This window comes from Mobula hypostoma, chromosome 1, assembly GCF_963921235.1.
Source record: "Mobula hypostoma chromosome 1, sMobHyp1.1, whole genome shotgun sequence".
Lineage (NCBI taxonomy): Eukaryota > Metazoa > Chordata > Chondrichthyes > Myliobatiformes > Myliobatidae > Mobula > Mobula hypostoma.
The window spans coordinates 213,975,490-213,992,798 of NC_086097.1; the positions used below are offsets into that span (position 1 = coordinate 213,975,490).

General features: G+C 40.9%; 1 protein-coding gene across 2 annotated transcripts in view; it reads left to right on the forward strand.

Moving 5' to 3' along the window:
- Nucleotides 1-452: 452 nt before the first annotated feature.
- The window catches only part of LOC134354837 (clavesin-1-like), a 68,979-nt gene continuing 52,122 nt past the window's right edge, over nt 453-17,309 (forward strand). Inside the window, exons 1-3 of one of the 2 annotated variants that reach the window (XM_063064215.1) lie at nt 472-588; nt 1,114-1,324; nt 2,040-2,632. In XM_063064215.1, coding sequence (XP_062920285.1) covers nt 2,244-2,632 — 389 coding nt within the window. In that variant the 5' untranslated portion in view covers nt 472-588; nt 1,114-1,324; nt 2,040-2,243. Of the gene's footprint in view, nt 589-1,113; nt 1,325-2,039; nt 2,633-17,309 lie in introns of both variants that reach the window. The other variant, XM_063064224.1, reaches the window with a different exon arrangement.

The following is a 17,309-nucleotide window of genomic DNA, read 5'->3' on the forward strand; positions in this document are numbered from 1 at the left end:
TACGGTGAACCAGGTACTCTTTTCTAGTTATCCATTAGTTTGTGTTTCGTTTATTATTACTAAAACTAACAACTTTGAAAAGCTAGACAACTAACTAATGTTATATTCCGTATTTGTTATGATCGGATTGGAAGTCGGGTCTCTGGATAATTAGTCTTGCGCTCTGGATTAATAGACTGATTTTATAAACATCTCTAAATCGCCATACCCCTGGAACACAAGCTCCACGTGATTTAAATTTGACGAACAATTGACAAATAAGTGAAAAGGTTAGATTTACATTTATCGGGATATATTGCTACACAAAGAGATTTGTTCCGAAGCTCTCGCTGCATGGAATTGCGTAGTGTATCGCAACGGGCATTGGGACCCGGCTGTTCCCCACAGCGTGTTGCGGATGAGTCAGGACAAACACGCCCATTGCTGGCAATATATTGGGCTCGAGGGCTTTATTCGAAACACTCAGGAGAAATCGGTTGATGGCAAATACATCATTCCGCCGCCCAGCTGAGGATACGACATTAGAGGAAAGAAGAATAAAAAAACACACACACACAAAAACCAAACAAAAAAATCTCCCGCACCAAGGTGAGGTTCCATTCTTAGAACGGCGGCATTCATTGCAGCACCCCGAGTATGTTTCTCGATGGCTGCTCACCAGCACCTCCCTGCATGAACAGCTCCTCCATCTGCAGCTCATCCGCATGCACCTGCTCAGCTGGTCCCGGCAGCACCAGCTCCCCAGCAGCTCTCTCTGCGGCTTCTCCCCACTCTCCATGGCGGCGTGTAGGCATGAACGAGCTGAGTAGCAGCTAATTTACCTAAGAAAATCGCTATCAAAACATGCTCATTTACTGTATGGTTTTCAGCGCTTGGGTTTTACAATCCAGCATCATTTTAATGCATGTCAGTGGGTTAAACACGAGATGTGCAAATCTTTCGAGGCTAAAAGGTGTTAAACGTGTCAGAAGGGCTTTGATTTCATTTCATTGAACCCATTTCGAATGCAGCCTTGCTTCCGATGAACGACGTATATAATAAATTGGTAACTAAGCCTGGAATTGTGATTGGTGGTGTAAATGTAAATTTAAGAATACTGCATCTTATCCCTAGCTCCATATTTGGACGCTGGCTGTCTTTTTTTCTGTACCGAACATACGGTGGGCTCACGGGCAAAGACATAAGTATTCTCAAATCATACAGCTTAACAAAATTGAACCTTGACACAAAAAATTATGAGTATTCTACACAAATGAAACCAAAGAATACACGACAAGATTTTGTTTTTAGCGACCAAGAATAAGAGGCTCTACAGAAACCTAAAGTAAGTGTAACTATTTATTTCTGTTACCTGAATGTAACTAAAAGGCAGACCATAATTCAGGGAAATTCTAATAAAAAACATTCACGGTTTTTTTTTTGTAATCCAGCGGACTGCATATAATTTAGCTAGTATGTAGTTTTTCACAAGCTGCTTGCAGTTAGTGTGACTGCTTTATAGAGACTAAATCAATTTTGCTTTTATATTACGGGATTGCAGGAATTTTACTGATTTTGGAATCGACCGTCCATGATTTTATCCTTTGTTTAAGCACTCATAAATTCAGGACCTTCAATTCATCTTGCACAACCGGGCCTTTTTCCAGAATGTTTTGTTTTTGAGCAGAAATCTGAAAGAAGGTGATTAAATTTCGTGGGTGAGTGAAGGATATCCCTTTGGTAATCAGCACTGGAATTAGCTGGGCTCGATTTTAACATCTGATATGATCAGTAGAACCGTCATAGAGCATAGCATTTGACCAAAATACATGTTTTTTTTAAAAACAAAGGGTTTTAATGTATTTTATTTTTCGCCCCCATGTAATAAAGGCTAAGCAAGGGTGTATCTGTTCACTGAGGGGAAAGTTCATGGTTTTTATTGTAATGAATAGATTGGGAGTGCTGGATCGTAGTGAAACGCCTCGAACATGGCCCCTGCCTGCATCGTTATGTAGCAATAAGTACAATATCTCACTCATACATGCACATGTATGTTACAGAAAGTCCGGCCATGTAGCTTCGCTTCAGCAACATGTTTAGTCAACAGATGGAAGAGAATGTTCAATAAGCAAAGGCTATTGACGTACCCAGCGGCTGTGAGAAGGGACAATGGACACAACGCTGGCGGTGGCAGGGATGTGTGATCATTGATAGCCCTATCGCCAAAAAAAAAGAGAAAGGTCGTGGTTTTGGTCGCTGTTAAAATGACTCATCTGCAAGCTGGGCTCCGTGCTGAAACCATCGAGAAATGTCGGCTGGAACTGAATGAGAACGCGGAAGCCTTACACCAGGACATCCAGCAGGTCAGAGACATGATCATAACCCGCCCGGATATCGGCTTCCTACGCACGGACGATGCATTCATCCTGCGTTTTCTGAGAGCCAGGAAGTTTAACCACTTCGAGGCCTTCAAACTGCTGGCTCAGTATTTCCAGTATCGGCAACAGAACTTAGATATGTTCAAAAACTTCAAAGCAGACGATCCTGGCATCAAACGGGCTCTGATGGATGGCTTTCCGGGAGTCCTCCAACAGCCGGATCACTATGGGAGGAAGATTCTGGTGCTGTTCGCTGCCAACTGGGACCAGAGTAGGTAAATGTAAAGGTTCTGCTTTTCCTCAGTTTGACTGTGAATGATGGATTAAAGTGCTTTAGAAACGCTCACCCTCTGGTAGTGCGCAGATACTGCAAGAAAAGTATAAAACCATTATACACTGGAATTTCCCTTTGGAAACAGGACAGTTAAGAATTCTTAAGATTCAGTCTCCCATGTTTGGTCTTGTCAGTCTTATTAATTTTAATTCTAGCATTGCAGGAACTGTGATTTCAAAATGCCTTTGTTCTTCCTGAGTACATATATTACAGACCACTGCAATTCACAAGATAATTACAGATGAAGTCCGTTAGGGAACTTCTTCAGCTTATCTATTTAGAAAGATCCTCCAATCCTAGATGACATTAAATATTTCATATTTAATTCCACTCTTCTGTCAGAGCTATAGGCCATTGATTGATCACCCTCTGGTGTAAAGAAATCCTTTGTAACATAGATCAATTTAAATGCTACATTTTTCAAATTTAGTTCCTAATACAATCTACATTTACTATTTTCAATCTTTTACAGTTCACTTAAATCAGTCACTTAATGTTCTGCCCCTTAATGCTGTCGTTCAGTCCTGCAAATCTGCTTGGTAGTTCATCTGGAACTTGAAAGCATCCTTGCCTCCTGTTAATGAAAACAAGCTGCAGACTGAACCGAGCACTAGAGAATTTTACTAGAAGTTGCTCTGACTTGTACTCTGTCATTTTGGGTGTTTTGGTTCGTACACTGACCTATTCTGTTGATTCATGCCGAGTAGGTCTCTCCATGTTTGGATTGTGGGTTTCGAGCTGATGACATGCCCACTCAAAAATGCCAAAGGAAGGCCTCACCAATTTTGTGAATAAGGCCTGGCATTAGTAAGTGCCAAAGTCACCAGTCAGCACATGAATGTTCCAGATACTTTGCCAGCTCTCAAAATGAGGTATTAGTCACTTCATCTTTTGTTTGGGGGGAGTGTTGCTGCTTGGTTTCCAGGGGTTATATGATTCTCTCACTGTCTGCAAGAACTCTAGTTCTCTTAGATTAGAAATTTCTGTCTTGTTTATTGAGATGACTGGAGGTATAGTTTCCTTCCACATGTCACTGTGTCCTGTAAGCATTAAATTTCATCAGTAGTGTCCAGTTTACTCTGTATTTCTGAACCGACTCTGCAGTCTCAGCACGCTCTCCCAAATCACAATAATCTGCAAAAGTGATTAATTTGTATAGAAGTTCAGAATCCAACATTCCATTTGACAAATGCTGTTTGAAGCCTATGTGCTTCAAGGATTTTCCATAAAACATTTGCAACATCACTTCCTCAAACTTATATCAAACAGTACGTTCCCTTTTGAATCTGTGCTTACTAATTGTGCCAGGTTATTATTACCAACCCAAAATGTTTTATTCTAATAAATGTTATACAGTACATTAGGGTATTAGGGTCAGCAACCTTACAGCCCAGGCGGGTTGCATAACCCTAACTGTAAGTGTATCCTTTATCTCGAAAGAAAATGTTGGCTTGCGATAAACCAGGTCATTGCACGTCATGCTGTAAACTCATTACCTGATGCAGGACGATTTGCTTACATATTCTGATGCAGCATATGTGTATCATAACTAGCCTTCCTTCTGTCATTGTGTAAATTCCATGATGCTAGGTCAGAAATGGAAAATTTATAAGGTTCAGATTGGCTGTGGTCAGATTGGGATTTAATTTTATGCCTGAGGAGACCTTTAATAGATTTGTTGCTTGTGCTTTATATCTGTGATCCGGCACCTTTTCAAAACTCTGTCTGCTAGGCTTTTTGAACGTGAATGCTCCTAGCCCCATTGTCAAAAATTTATGCTTGAAATATCCATTGGGATTGTCTTAAGTTCATACTTTGACTTCAGGGGAAACTAGCAAGATTTATGCCAACTTTCCAATGGAGCTGAGGAACTCTGTACTTCTCAATCACTTGAAATCTGAATGGCATTTGGAGAATCTCTGTGTGTGCATAAAAGGACACAAACCCACAGTTCTTGTCTGGTCATGTGAATTCAATTAGCCCCCAGAGAGTATGGTGATACCAGACCAAAATCCATTGTCCAGCTATGGGTTTCATTTTTAACCCCCTCACATAAGTGTAATATCCTTGACAGTATTGTTAAGTTGAATGCAGGATCTGTGACAGGACTTAGTACCGAGTAATTTCTTTTATAGTTTAGCAGCATGACAGTTTTATTTATTCAGTAAACATTGTGAATAAAACCATTTACAATCCAAACAGAATTCCTGATAGAGAATGATTTCAAGAAATACCCTTTTCTAATCAAACCTCTAAATTGGTAATAATTTTAATTTTCAGCACCTAGTTCTTTATGTATGATTTTATTATAGTTAATAATATTATATTTCATAATTTGGATTAAGAACCTCACTGGAATGACCAATCATTAAATGTACTTTTTGTTCTCTTTTTATAAAGCCTTGCATTTTTCTCACTGGAGTGAACTGAACCAAGAGAATCATTTTTTAAAAAACAGCAACATCAGTTTCATTTGGTTATAAATTTCTTGTACCTTCTAAAAATTCAAGTCATTTAATCAATAATTCTTAAAATGTGATAATTATTTTATTTCAGTTGAAACAATGATGATATAACACATAGTTCACACATATCACATAGTTCAATAGCTGGCCAACATTTTCTTTGCACTATTAAAACATTGAAAATAAAACACAATATTCTAAACCTGTTATTTTAAAAGACTGAAATAAAATCTTTTGGACTTTAAGATTAAATCAAAACCAGTACTTAGTACAATTCAAAACAGACCTGTCTGGAAGTACACGGCAGATTCACTAGCATCTACAAGAGTAGTTTGCTCTTGTAAAGAATTCCATATTTGAGATACCATCATGTTTTTTTATTTAGATGTCAAACCTCATATAAAGTTTCTGTAATTATAGATTAACTTTCTGTTCAATAAATGTCACAATTTGTAACGAATAATATTTAAAATAATTTTTAAAATGTGTTAATGATTTTAAACAGATTCCATAATATGTAACCTGATAAGCTGAAGCATATGATTGACCTCCTGATAGCCCAAAATCTCTATTGTCCATAAGGAAATTCAGAAGTGTGATGAAACATCATTGACCTGCCCGCATGAACAGAACTTCAACATCTCTTCAAAAGTTTGACAGCATCCTGGAGAAAGCTACCTGCTTGATTGGCATCCAATTCACCGACTAAATCTTCACTTCCTCCACCACTGGTATCAAATACACTGCAACAAACCGTCGAGTCTTTATTAACACATTCCAGATGCATAGCAGCTACATCAAACAAAAAGGATAAAGGCAGCAAGAACATAGAAATGCCATAGCTTCCCTATCAAGTCACATTCCATCCTTAGCTGGGAATATATTTCCATTCATCCATAGTGAGACCAAATCCTGAAACTCCCACGCGACAGTATAATGAGCATATTTTCTAAACAGATTGCAGCTGTCCAAGAAGATGGCTCACTGCTAGTTATTGCATGGATGGAAGTAAATACTGTTAGTAATGTACAGAAATTGTAAATTAATTAAAAATTATGCAACATTAGAATTTGAACATGTAAACTGAAGTGGGGTGGGGTGCAATATGTACCTGAGATGAACAAGAGAAAAACTTTTATTTTCTGTGCCAGGTGATGTTTGCCAATGGATTCTGAGTGGATTTGCACAATGATTTAGAATCTAAACATTAGAATGTGTTAGGAGTAAAGGAATGTTACCCAGTTATCAGGAGACTGCTTTCCAAATTGTGAGAGGAAATTTCTCCTCATCTCACTTTTGAGCCAATGTGGTAGCCTTTATATTATCTCCAGGGAATCAGAAATGGAAAAGTCTGTGAATCTTTCTGACCAATCAGATGAAAAAATAGTTTCAGAAATGCGCAAACTGCAAAACACATTTTTGTAAATGAGAAATAAAAAATAGAATTGGATACTACACCCTAATAACTATTGTTAATAATTACTTTAGTAAGACAATTGACAAGGTCACACATGGGAGCAAAACACATCAAAGTTGCTGGTGAACGCAGCAGGCCAGGCAGCATCTCTAGGAAGAGGTACACTCGATGTTTCAGGCCGAGACCCTTTGTCAGGACTAACTGAAGGAAGAGCTGGTAAGAGATTTGAAAGTGGGGTAGTTTAGAAGGTTCAGTCACTTGGCAATCAGGATGAGGTAGTGAATTAAATGAGATGCTGTCTTTGTGAGAGAAGCTAAAGAGTGGTTCCCTCTCTGACTGGAGGCCTATGGTGTGCCACAGGGATCGGTGCTGGGTCCTTTTGTTATTTATCATCTATATCAATGATCCGGATGATAATGTGGTTGACTGAATCAGCAAATTTGTGGATGACACCAAGACTGGGGGGGGGGGGGGTGTAGTGCACAGTGAGAAAGGCTATCATGGATCATCTGGAAAAATGGGCTGAAAAATGGCAGATGGAATTTAATGCAGACATGTGCGAGGTTTTACACTTCAGGAGGAGCAACCAGGGTGGGTCCTATACAGTAAATGGAAGGGCACTAAAGAGTGTGGTAGAATAAAGAGATTTGGGAATAGATGTCCATAATTCATTGAAAGTGGTGGCACAGGTAGATAGGGTCATAAGGTAAGTTTTTGGCACATTGACCTTCATAAGTCAATATATTGATAGGGTACAAGAGATAGGATGTTATATTGAAGTTGTATAAAACATTGGTGATGCCTAATTTGGAGTACTGTGTGCAGTTTTTGTCAGCTATCTACAGGAAGGATGTAAACAAGGTTGAGAGCGTACAGAGAAAACTTACAAGGATGTTGCCGGGTCTGGAGGACCTGAGTAATAAAGAAAGATTGTTTAAGTTAGGACTGTATTCTTTAGAATGTAGAAGACTGAGAAGAGAGTTGATGGTGGTTTACGAAATTATGAGGGGTATAAATAGGGTTAGTGCAAACAGGCATTTTCCACTGAGCTTGGGTGGGTCTACCACCAGAACTCATGGGTTAAGGGTGAAAGGTGAGAAGTTTGAAGCGAACATGAAGGGAAACTTCTTCACTCAGAGGGTGGTGAGAGTGTGGAATGAGCTGCCAGCACAAGTGGTGCATGCGAGCTCAATTTCAATGTTTATGAGAGGTTTAGAGAGGTACATGGATGGCAGGGGTATGGAGGGCTATGGCAGGTCGATGGGAGCAGGCATTTTAAATGGTTTTGTTATGGACTAGTTGAGTCAAAGGGTCTGTTTCTATGCTGTACTTCTCTTTAGCTCTATAATTAATTAATATCAATAATATAAGCAATCTGCAATAAATTGACTCAGATAAATCAAGTAAGAAAGAGATGTGCAGCAGAGAAACAAGCTAATGATAAAGAATACTATATTATTTTTACATCAGGAAGAATTGTTTTCTCTGTGAAGAATACTCCACTCCAAGGTGAGAGGGGAAAGATTTAGGACAAGGCTTTCACACAGCATGTAGTAGGTATGTATATGGAGCAAGCTGTTAGAAGAAGTGGTAGAGGCAGGAACACTTACAACATTTAAAATGAAATTGGACTGGTACATGGATAGGAAAGATTCAGGGTGAAAGGGGCCAAATACAAACAAACAGCGTTAGAATATGCAAATATTTTGCTCAGCATGGAAGTTGGGCCAAAGACCTGTGCCGGAGTTCTTATGAAGACTAATGAAATCTGTTTATGAACCTAATTTTCCTATCCCTAGAGAGGTTATTTAGTCATTAGTAGTTTAAAAAATTATTTAACTCTCTCCTACTCCTAAATCCACCAGACCTAAAGTTTCCATCGCCATTAAAACTTGGAATTTTATGCCATTACATAAAAAATCACAACAATGCAGCTGATGGAGATGCAGTGTATCACCAATAACAACTTGCAGATTTGAATGCTTGACATTCCTGGACACTGGAAATGGCTGTTTGTTTTATCCATTGGCATATGGTGGAGAGTTGACAACCTCAGAGTCTTTAGCACCAAAGAATCTGAGGCCCAAACTTTAGCATTGAACCCAGGTTGTTTTGAAGTGCAATTGGTTAGATAATTTTACTTTAACTTTTGATTTATACTGTGACTTGGATGAGAAGTATCATATGTAGACTGGCATTTATTCAAAGTTCTCTGTGGTGTAGATTATTATTTGCCTCTTTTGCCTGATTTGAACCTTAAAGAGCAAAATATGGTATTGTGTAATCTGCAGATCAGGCAGCAAATGTTCTGTTGAAAAGTTATTGAGCTGTGATATAATTTTGTTTTCCCAGTAGTAATATCTGGAATTATGGGATATTGTTTCAGAAACAATTTTGCCATTGTCAAATGGAGATGAAGGGAAGTTTTTTTTCTACTGGTGTGTTGTGATTCTTTGTAATTCTCTATGACAGAGAGCTGAGAAAAAGGAATCACTGAATATCCAAGTCACTGAATATCCAAGTCATGGATCGGCAGATATTGGAATTGCAAGGAAGTCGGGAGATATGAGGAGGGAGTGGGAAAATGGTGCTGAGGTCAAGATACGATCTTATTGAATAGTGGGACAGCTGAAGAGCAATTAACTTACTCCCGCTCTCATTTCTTGTATATTTATATCAAGTTCAGTTGAAATATATTTATTAGAGTCGTAGAAAAGTACAGCACAGAAGCAGGTCCTTTGGCCGATCTAGTCCATGCCAAACCATTTAAACTGCCTACTACCATCGGTGTGCACCAGGACCATAGCCCTCCACACCCCTACCATCCATGTACCTATTCAAACTTCGCATAAACGTTGAGATCAAACTTGCATACACCACTTGTGCTGGCAGCTTGTTCCACACTCTCATGAACCTCTGACTGAAGACGTTTCTCCTTATGTTCCCCTTAAACTTTTCACCTTTCACCCATAACCCATGATCTCTGGTTGTAGTCTCAGTGGAAGAAGCCAGCTTGCATTTGCCCTGTCTATACCCCTCATAATTTTGTATACATTTATCAAATCTCCCCTCAATCTTCTACGCTCTAAAGAATAAAGTCTTAAACTATTCAATTTTTCATTATAACTCCCGTCCTCCAGACCTGGCAACACTGTTGTAGATTTTCTCTGTACTCTTTCAACCTTATTTTATCTTTCCTGAGTAGGTGACCGAAACTGCACACAATGCTCCAAATTAGGCCTCACCAATATCTTATACAACTTCAAAATAACCTCCCATCTCCTGTATTCAATACTTTGATTTATGATGGCCAATGTGCCGAAAGCTTTCTTTACAATACTATCTATTTGTGACACCACTTTCAATGACTTATGGAACTGTATTATGGAATGCTGAAAGACCTAGACAGAGTAGATGACAAAAGGCTGTTTCCTATGGTGGGGGATTCTAGGACCAGAGGGCACAGCCTCAGGATATAGTGGCATCTATTTAAAACAGAGATGTGGAGAAGTTTCTTTAGTAAGAGTGTGGTGAATTTGTGTCATTTATTACGACAGGCAGCTGTGGAGGCCAGGTTGTTGGGTGTATTTAAGGCAGAGCTTGATATGTTCTTAGTTGGACATGGCATCAAAGGTTATGGGGAGAACAGGATCAGCTATGATTGAATGGCAGAGCAGACTCGACAGGCCAAATGGCCTAATTCTGCTCCTATGTCGTATGGTCTTATGGTTTTCCCAGATCCCTTCATTCTACCACACTCCTCAGGCCATACGTCACTTACTGCCTAAGCAAAGACAATTAATAATTAATGGTTACATAAACATCTTATTCAGGCTCTTTATCCTTCCCTCCCTTTCTCATATCTATTAATTTAAATAAAAAAACTTTGCCTGTTTAGAATAAGTCCCACAAGTAATTCTTGAATAGAAACCTTAGGACACAGGCCAGATGAGTCATCAAACATGACTCCACGCTCCAAACCCTCAGCATCTGCAAAGTGCCAGGGGGTAAGAACATTGAAAATGAACAGCTAAAATAAATTCCATTAGCTTTGTCACTTGACTAAATCAACAGATTGTGATGCAGATGAACATTCAGAGTATATGCACTTAATCAAAAGTTTGGGATGGTTTGGGATGACCTCTTTGGGCAGGAGTTATGAGTGAATGAGTCATCCAGAACGCCAGCAATGAAATCTAAAAATGGATATTTTGCTATGGTCATACAATGTGCTATTTACACCTATACTAGTGTAAAAATAAAATTTGTTTTAAAGTATTAATTTTGGAGCTACTGTATACGTTCACATTAATGCTTAGCCAAAACAAATACATTGAAAGGTGAGAACAGAAGAAAAAAACCTTTCAACCCTCCAGCTTAGTCTCCTTACTTCAATTCGAACCCTAGCCCTGAATTCATTTCTCTGATCTCAGATTGCCAATTTCCTTTGAAATGTACATCAGAGTCCATATCCTCTGCTCTGTGACAGTGTGCCGGTACTTTGCAATCTATTTCCTCTTGATTTGCGATCGTGCCTCCTAGCTCTGTTAGTGATGTTAAAAGCTTGGATCATGTTCCCCTTGCCCATCGTTTTCTCCAGAGAGAACAGCTGCTTCTCTTGCGGCTCAGTGATTTAAAGTCCAGGCTGCCTTTGTCGCTGTTCTTTGTATGTTTTCCAGTGCCACTAAATAGAAATACCTTTTTAGCAATGCAGGGACACAGAACAAAATCATGTGGATTCAGGGTCTTTTTTTGGAACATTTTAAAAAAAAGCTGCAAGTAGAGGAAAAACAGTGAGGGTCCAGAATAATGTATTTTTCGATGTGGTCTTACTCGCTGCCAATTCACTGACAAAATAGCATGATATTATTTGAATATTTTAATGACATCTGCTACATTAAAAATCAATACAGCTCTACTCAAAACTGCAGTGCAGTTTTATGATGTAAATACTGTTTAAATTGCATATTTTCATAAATTTATTTAATGCAGCATTGTTAGTTGATAGAAAACATTTTTGTTATTACAAGACAAAGGGGAAAAATGTAAGTAAATCTTTTTTCTCAGGCACTGCGCTCAGTAATTAGTGCCTGACAGCAAAATATTTACTTCAATGACAGTTATCATGTTTGTTTTCAAACATGGGACCCAGACTCAAATCTGGATTATGATAGATAATGCTGATGGCCTGCTGTAAACAGGAAGCACAGCAACAATTCCATTCAGTGAAAAATATATTTTAACAGTAACAGAAAGGTGAAACAGAAATACAAGGTATTGGCCTAAAAACCTTCATGAGGAAATGTGCTAAATTAATACATGGTTGTTAGCATTTTTGCCCCCCAGCACCACACCCATATGTGGCTTTGATTTGCTCTCTTTCTATAGATTAGAGTGCCGGAAACTACTAAATTAAGATTCCACATGTAACTCATGGCTTTCTGATTTGAGTCAAGTTGAGTTTACTGTCTTGTGGCATTTGGTGAGGCACAGTACAATGAAAACAACTTTGTTTGCAGTGGCTTCATAGCCACAGAGATACACGCCACAGACAGAATATTACAATATTCTTGAGATGCAAAATAAATTGATTTTCAAAAGTAAATCAATGTCTGTGTAATCCCCCATCATGAAGGTTTCAAAGCTCTCCGCATCTTTCTTGACAAAAGAACCAACCCTCTCACCCCCTCCCCCACCTTCCTCCATCTGGCCGAACCGGCATTCAGCCTGAACAACTTTTCCTTTGGCTCCTCCCACTTTCTCCACACTTGGGGGGGGGTAGCCATGGGCACTCGCATGGGCCCCAGTTATGCTTGTCTCCTTGTTGGCTATGTAGAACAGTCTATGTTTGAAGCCGTCCCTGGTTATACTCCCCAAATCTTACTCTGCTACATTGACAACAGCATTGGTACTGCTTCATGCACCCATGCTGAGCTCATCTATTTTATCAACTTTGCTTCCAACTTCCACCCTGACCTTAAATTCACTTGGTCCGTCTCTGACACCTCCCTCCCCTTTCTCAATCTCTCTGTCTCCATCTCTGGAGACAACTGTCAACTGACAATCTTTACAAATCTACAGATTCCCATGGTTATCTCTTCCCACCCTATCTCCTATAAAAATGCTGTGCCCTTTTCTCAGTTTCTTTCTCCCCGCTGCATCTGTTCCCAGAACGCAACTTTCCATTCCAGGAAATCAGAGATGTCCTCCTTCTTTAAAGATGGAGTAAATGCTACACCTGACCATTCACCTCCATTCAGGGCCTCAAACAGTCCGTCCAGGTGAGGCAACATTTCACCTGCGAATCTGCTGGTGTTGTCTATTCTGTCTGGTGTTCCCGTTGTGGCCTCCTCTACATTGGTCAGACCCATCGCAAAATGGAGGACCGCTTCGTCGAGCACCTCCACACCATCCGCCCCAAGCAGGACTTCCTGGTGGCCAAACAATTTAATTCCCATTCCTGTTCCTGTTCCAACATATCAAACTAAGACTTCCTTGTGTGCCAAGAAGAGGCCACCATCAGGGTGGAGGAGCGACATCTTATATTCCATTTGGGTACCCTCCAAAAAATCACCCCCACTCTGACCTTTAACTTCTTCTCACCTGCCTATTACTTTCCCGCAGGTCCCCTCCTTCCTACCTCTCTCCTCTAGTCCACTCTCCTCACCTACAGATTCTTTCTTTTCCAGCCCTTGATACTTCCCACCCACCTGGCTTCACCTACCACCTTCCAGTTTGCCTCCTTCCCCTCCGCCCACCTTTTTGTTCTGGTATCTTCCCCCTTCCTTCTCAGTCCTGAAGAAGGGTCTCAGCCCGAAACGTTGACAGTTTATTCTTTCCCACAGGTGCTGCCTGACCTGCTAATTTCCTCCAGTGTTTTGTGTGTTTTGTTCTGTAACACTTCTTGGAAATTGTAAGGTCATAATCAGCTTTTTTTTTTCCAGCTTAAATATCTTAATTTGAGCCAGACAGTACAACAACAGTATCACATTCATACCGGAGGGAGCATAATTTATTCCGGTAAATTATTGGTCAACACACACAAAATGCTGGAGGAACTCAGCAGGCCAGGCAGCATGTATGGAAAAGAGTAAACAGTCAACATTTCATGCTGAGACCCCTCATCAGGACTGGGGAAAGAAAGATGAGTGGTCAGAGTAAAAAGGTGTGGGGAGGAGAGGAAGAACCACATTGTCATAGGTGAAACCGGGGGGGTCGGGGGGTGAAGTGAAGAGCTGGGAAGTTGTTTGGTGAAAGAGGTACAGGGCTGGAGAAGGGGAATCTGATAGGAGAGGACAGAAGACCATGGAAGAAAAAAAAGGGGGAGGAGCACTAGACACAGGTGATAAGGTGGGAGAGGGAAATGCGAATGGGAAATGCTGAATGGGAGGGGGGTCATTACCGGAAGTTTGAGAAATTGATGTTCATGCCTTCAGGTTGAAGGCCATCCAGACAGAATATAAGCTGTTGTTTCTCCAGCCTGAGTGTGGCCTCATTGCGACAGTAGAGGAGGTCATGGACTGGCACGTCTGAATGGAAATGGGAAATGGAACAAGGAGATCCAACTTTTTGTGGTGGACGGAGCATAGGTGCTAGGCGAAGAGGTCTCCCAATCTGCGTCGGGTCTCACGAATATACATGTTCACCTTTCAATAGAATTGATAACCATCTATTTTAAATGACTGAGAACCCTGCTGAATGAAGCACAGTTCAACAGTTTGCTCCAGAGTGACGTAGATCTTGCATAGCATTTTTGGCATGATACAGAATGATGCTGTATCTGTAAAGACATGGCAAGCTGAAAAATAATTTGGATATTACTATTTACTTGCAGGGGAGAGACTGTGGATAGTAGGGCAGTTCTTTTAGAATGAGGGTATTTATATAACGTGAAATCACAAGAACACAAGAAAATAGGAGTAGGAGTCACACACACAGAATGCTGGAGGAATGTAGCAAGGCGGTGCTGGACCCTTCAGTGGGACTGGAAAGGAAGGGGGAAGAAGTCAGCACGAGAAGGTGGGGGGAGGGGATGGAGTACAAGCTAGAAGATGATGTGAAACCGGGTGACGGGGGACATAGGTTGGTGGGGGAGGGGGTGATGAAGTGAGAAGCTGGGAGGTGATTGGTGGAAATGGTAGATGGCTGAAGAAGAAGGAATCTGATAGGAGAGGAGAGTGGACCATGGGAGAGAGGGAAGGAGGAGGGGCTCCATAGGAAGGTAATAGGCAAGTGAGGAGGAGTATGAGGGGAATCAGAATGGGGAATGGGAAAAGAGAGGAGGGGGAGAGGGGAGAAATTACCAGACGTTAGAGAAATTGATATTCATGCTGTCAGGTTGGAGGCTACCCAGACAAAATAAGAGGTGTTGCAGGGGTTCCTTGGTCTCTCTCTCTTGCTCTGCCACTCATTATGATCAGTTTGATCTATCCCACATCTCAACTCTTTCAGTGTGCCAGATTTTCATTGATATTTATCTGGCAAGCTTTCAAAAATCCAACTCCCTCCACCTAATGATCTAGCATTTGGGTAGCAACGTTCAGAGATTCAGTACTCTCCCCAGGAGCCATAGCAAGAAAGGTTAGTCAACCATCAGGGCATGGGTAATGCAACCTCACCAAAACGGCAGAAAGGAGGTCTACCAGGCACTCCAGGACAATGGAGTGGGAAGGCAGAGCGTCCTGCAAAAGTGTAGCTATGCCCTAGCAATGAGATGACAGAGACACAGAGACAGAAGGCAGGATTACAGCTACTCCAAAGGATACCAGGTTCTGGCCTGAGCCACCACCACAGGTAGCAAGCACTATGTCAAGGAGAAAGGTGATAGCGGGAAGAGTGAAGAGAAGGGAGAGTATATTGAACAGCTTAATGAGGAGATTAAAACTCTATGTATTACAGCTTCAGGGCACCTCACCAAGGTCAAGGCAAACTTTTTAGAGTACAGCACTGAAACAAGTCCTTCGGCAAATCTAGTCCAGGTCAAATCTATTTAAACTGCCTACTCCTATCAACCTGCACCGGGGTCACAGCCCTCTATAACCCTACCATCCATGTTCCTATCCAAACTTCCCTTAAATGTTGAAATCAAGCTCACGTGGTTGCTTATTTCACACTCTTACAACCCTCTGAGTGAAGAAGTTTTCCCCTCATTTTCCCCTTAAACTTCTCACCTTTCATCCTTAATCCATGACCTCTGGATGTAGTCCATCCAACTGCTGTAGAAAAAGCCTGCTTGCATTTACCCTATATATACCGCTCATAATTCTGTATATCTCTATCAAATTTTCTCTCAATCTTCTATGCTCTAAAGAATACGGTCCTAACCTATTCAGTCTTATCATTCAGGTCCTCCAGACCTGACAACATCCTTGTGAATTTTCTCTGTAGTCTTTCAACCTTGTTTGCCACTTTCCTGTAGGTAGGTGACCAAAACTGCACAAAATACTCCAAATTAGGCTTCACCAACATCTTACACAACCTCAACATAATATCCCATCTTCTGTACTCTGTACATTGATTTATGAAGGCTAATATATCAAAAGCTTTCTTTACAACCCTATTTACCTGCCTTGGCACTTTAAACAAATTATGGGCCTATATTCCCAGATCCCTTTGTTCTAACACACTGCTCAGTGCCCTACCGTTCACTGTGTAAGACCTGGTTCGTCCTACCAAAGTGCAAAACCTTGTCTGCATTAAATCCCATTTCTCCAGCTGATGCTGATCTCTCTGCAAGCCATGGTAGCCTTTCTCTCTGTGCTCTACACCCCCAGTCTGGGTGCCATCCGTGAATTTGCTGATCCAGTTAACCACATTGTCATCCAGGTCATTGATACAAAGGACCCCCTGTATGAGTGCAGTGTACTACACCTCTACAAATATGGTTGCACTTCTAAAGGTGGTCCTGACGGTGATCAATCCATGTAGGTAACAGTGATCACTTCGCTGGCCTAAACAGGCTGCTGCAGGTGGACAATTGAACAAGCATGCTGAGGAGGGTAGCAACTGACTGTAGCTTGTTGAGGAGATGACGCACAAAAGCATCTGTTCTGGGCTTGTTAATATGTGATTCTGCTCTAAGCCCGTGGCAACCCATCTTCCAACAGATCACGCTGCTGCCGCGCGCATTCCTGCTCACTGCTCTGGCAACGACTTCAAAACATTATTGAAGCAATGGGTGATCTAGTGGAGGCATTTGCAAACTGGATGCTCCATTCAGGCTCCTGACTGAAGTAGTAAAAGTTTGCTAAGCTCTAAAAACAGAGCATCTAGTTATCTGTCAGTTTCAGACAGGGTAACTCATTTGTTCTTGGATACACGTCCTGTTTGTGTTTCAAATCCTCACAGTCAGATACATAGTCACACAAGTAGTTTTCTGACCATTGCCTCCTACTGAGTTGATTGTCACCTATAGGAAAACCAGAAGGATGGCAGGGGATATGGAAGCTAAAAGTAGAACTGATGTCCACAGAAAACATCAAGGAACTTAAAAGAGATTACATAGATTGGAGAAATGAAAAACTTCTCTTTGATTCCCTGGATCACTGGTGGGAATCAATTAAAGAAAACATCAAAGGATTTGTCATCTTCAAAGGTGTTTAGAAGGCAGGAAAGAGTCAGAGGGAAATTTGCCAACACCAGAAAAGCTTACAGAATCTGCTTCTTCTATGGTCATTGGAGTGGGTGTCGAGGGAGAGCTACAGCCTCACTCTTGGCCTTGGAGTACTCCAAGACTA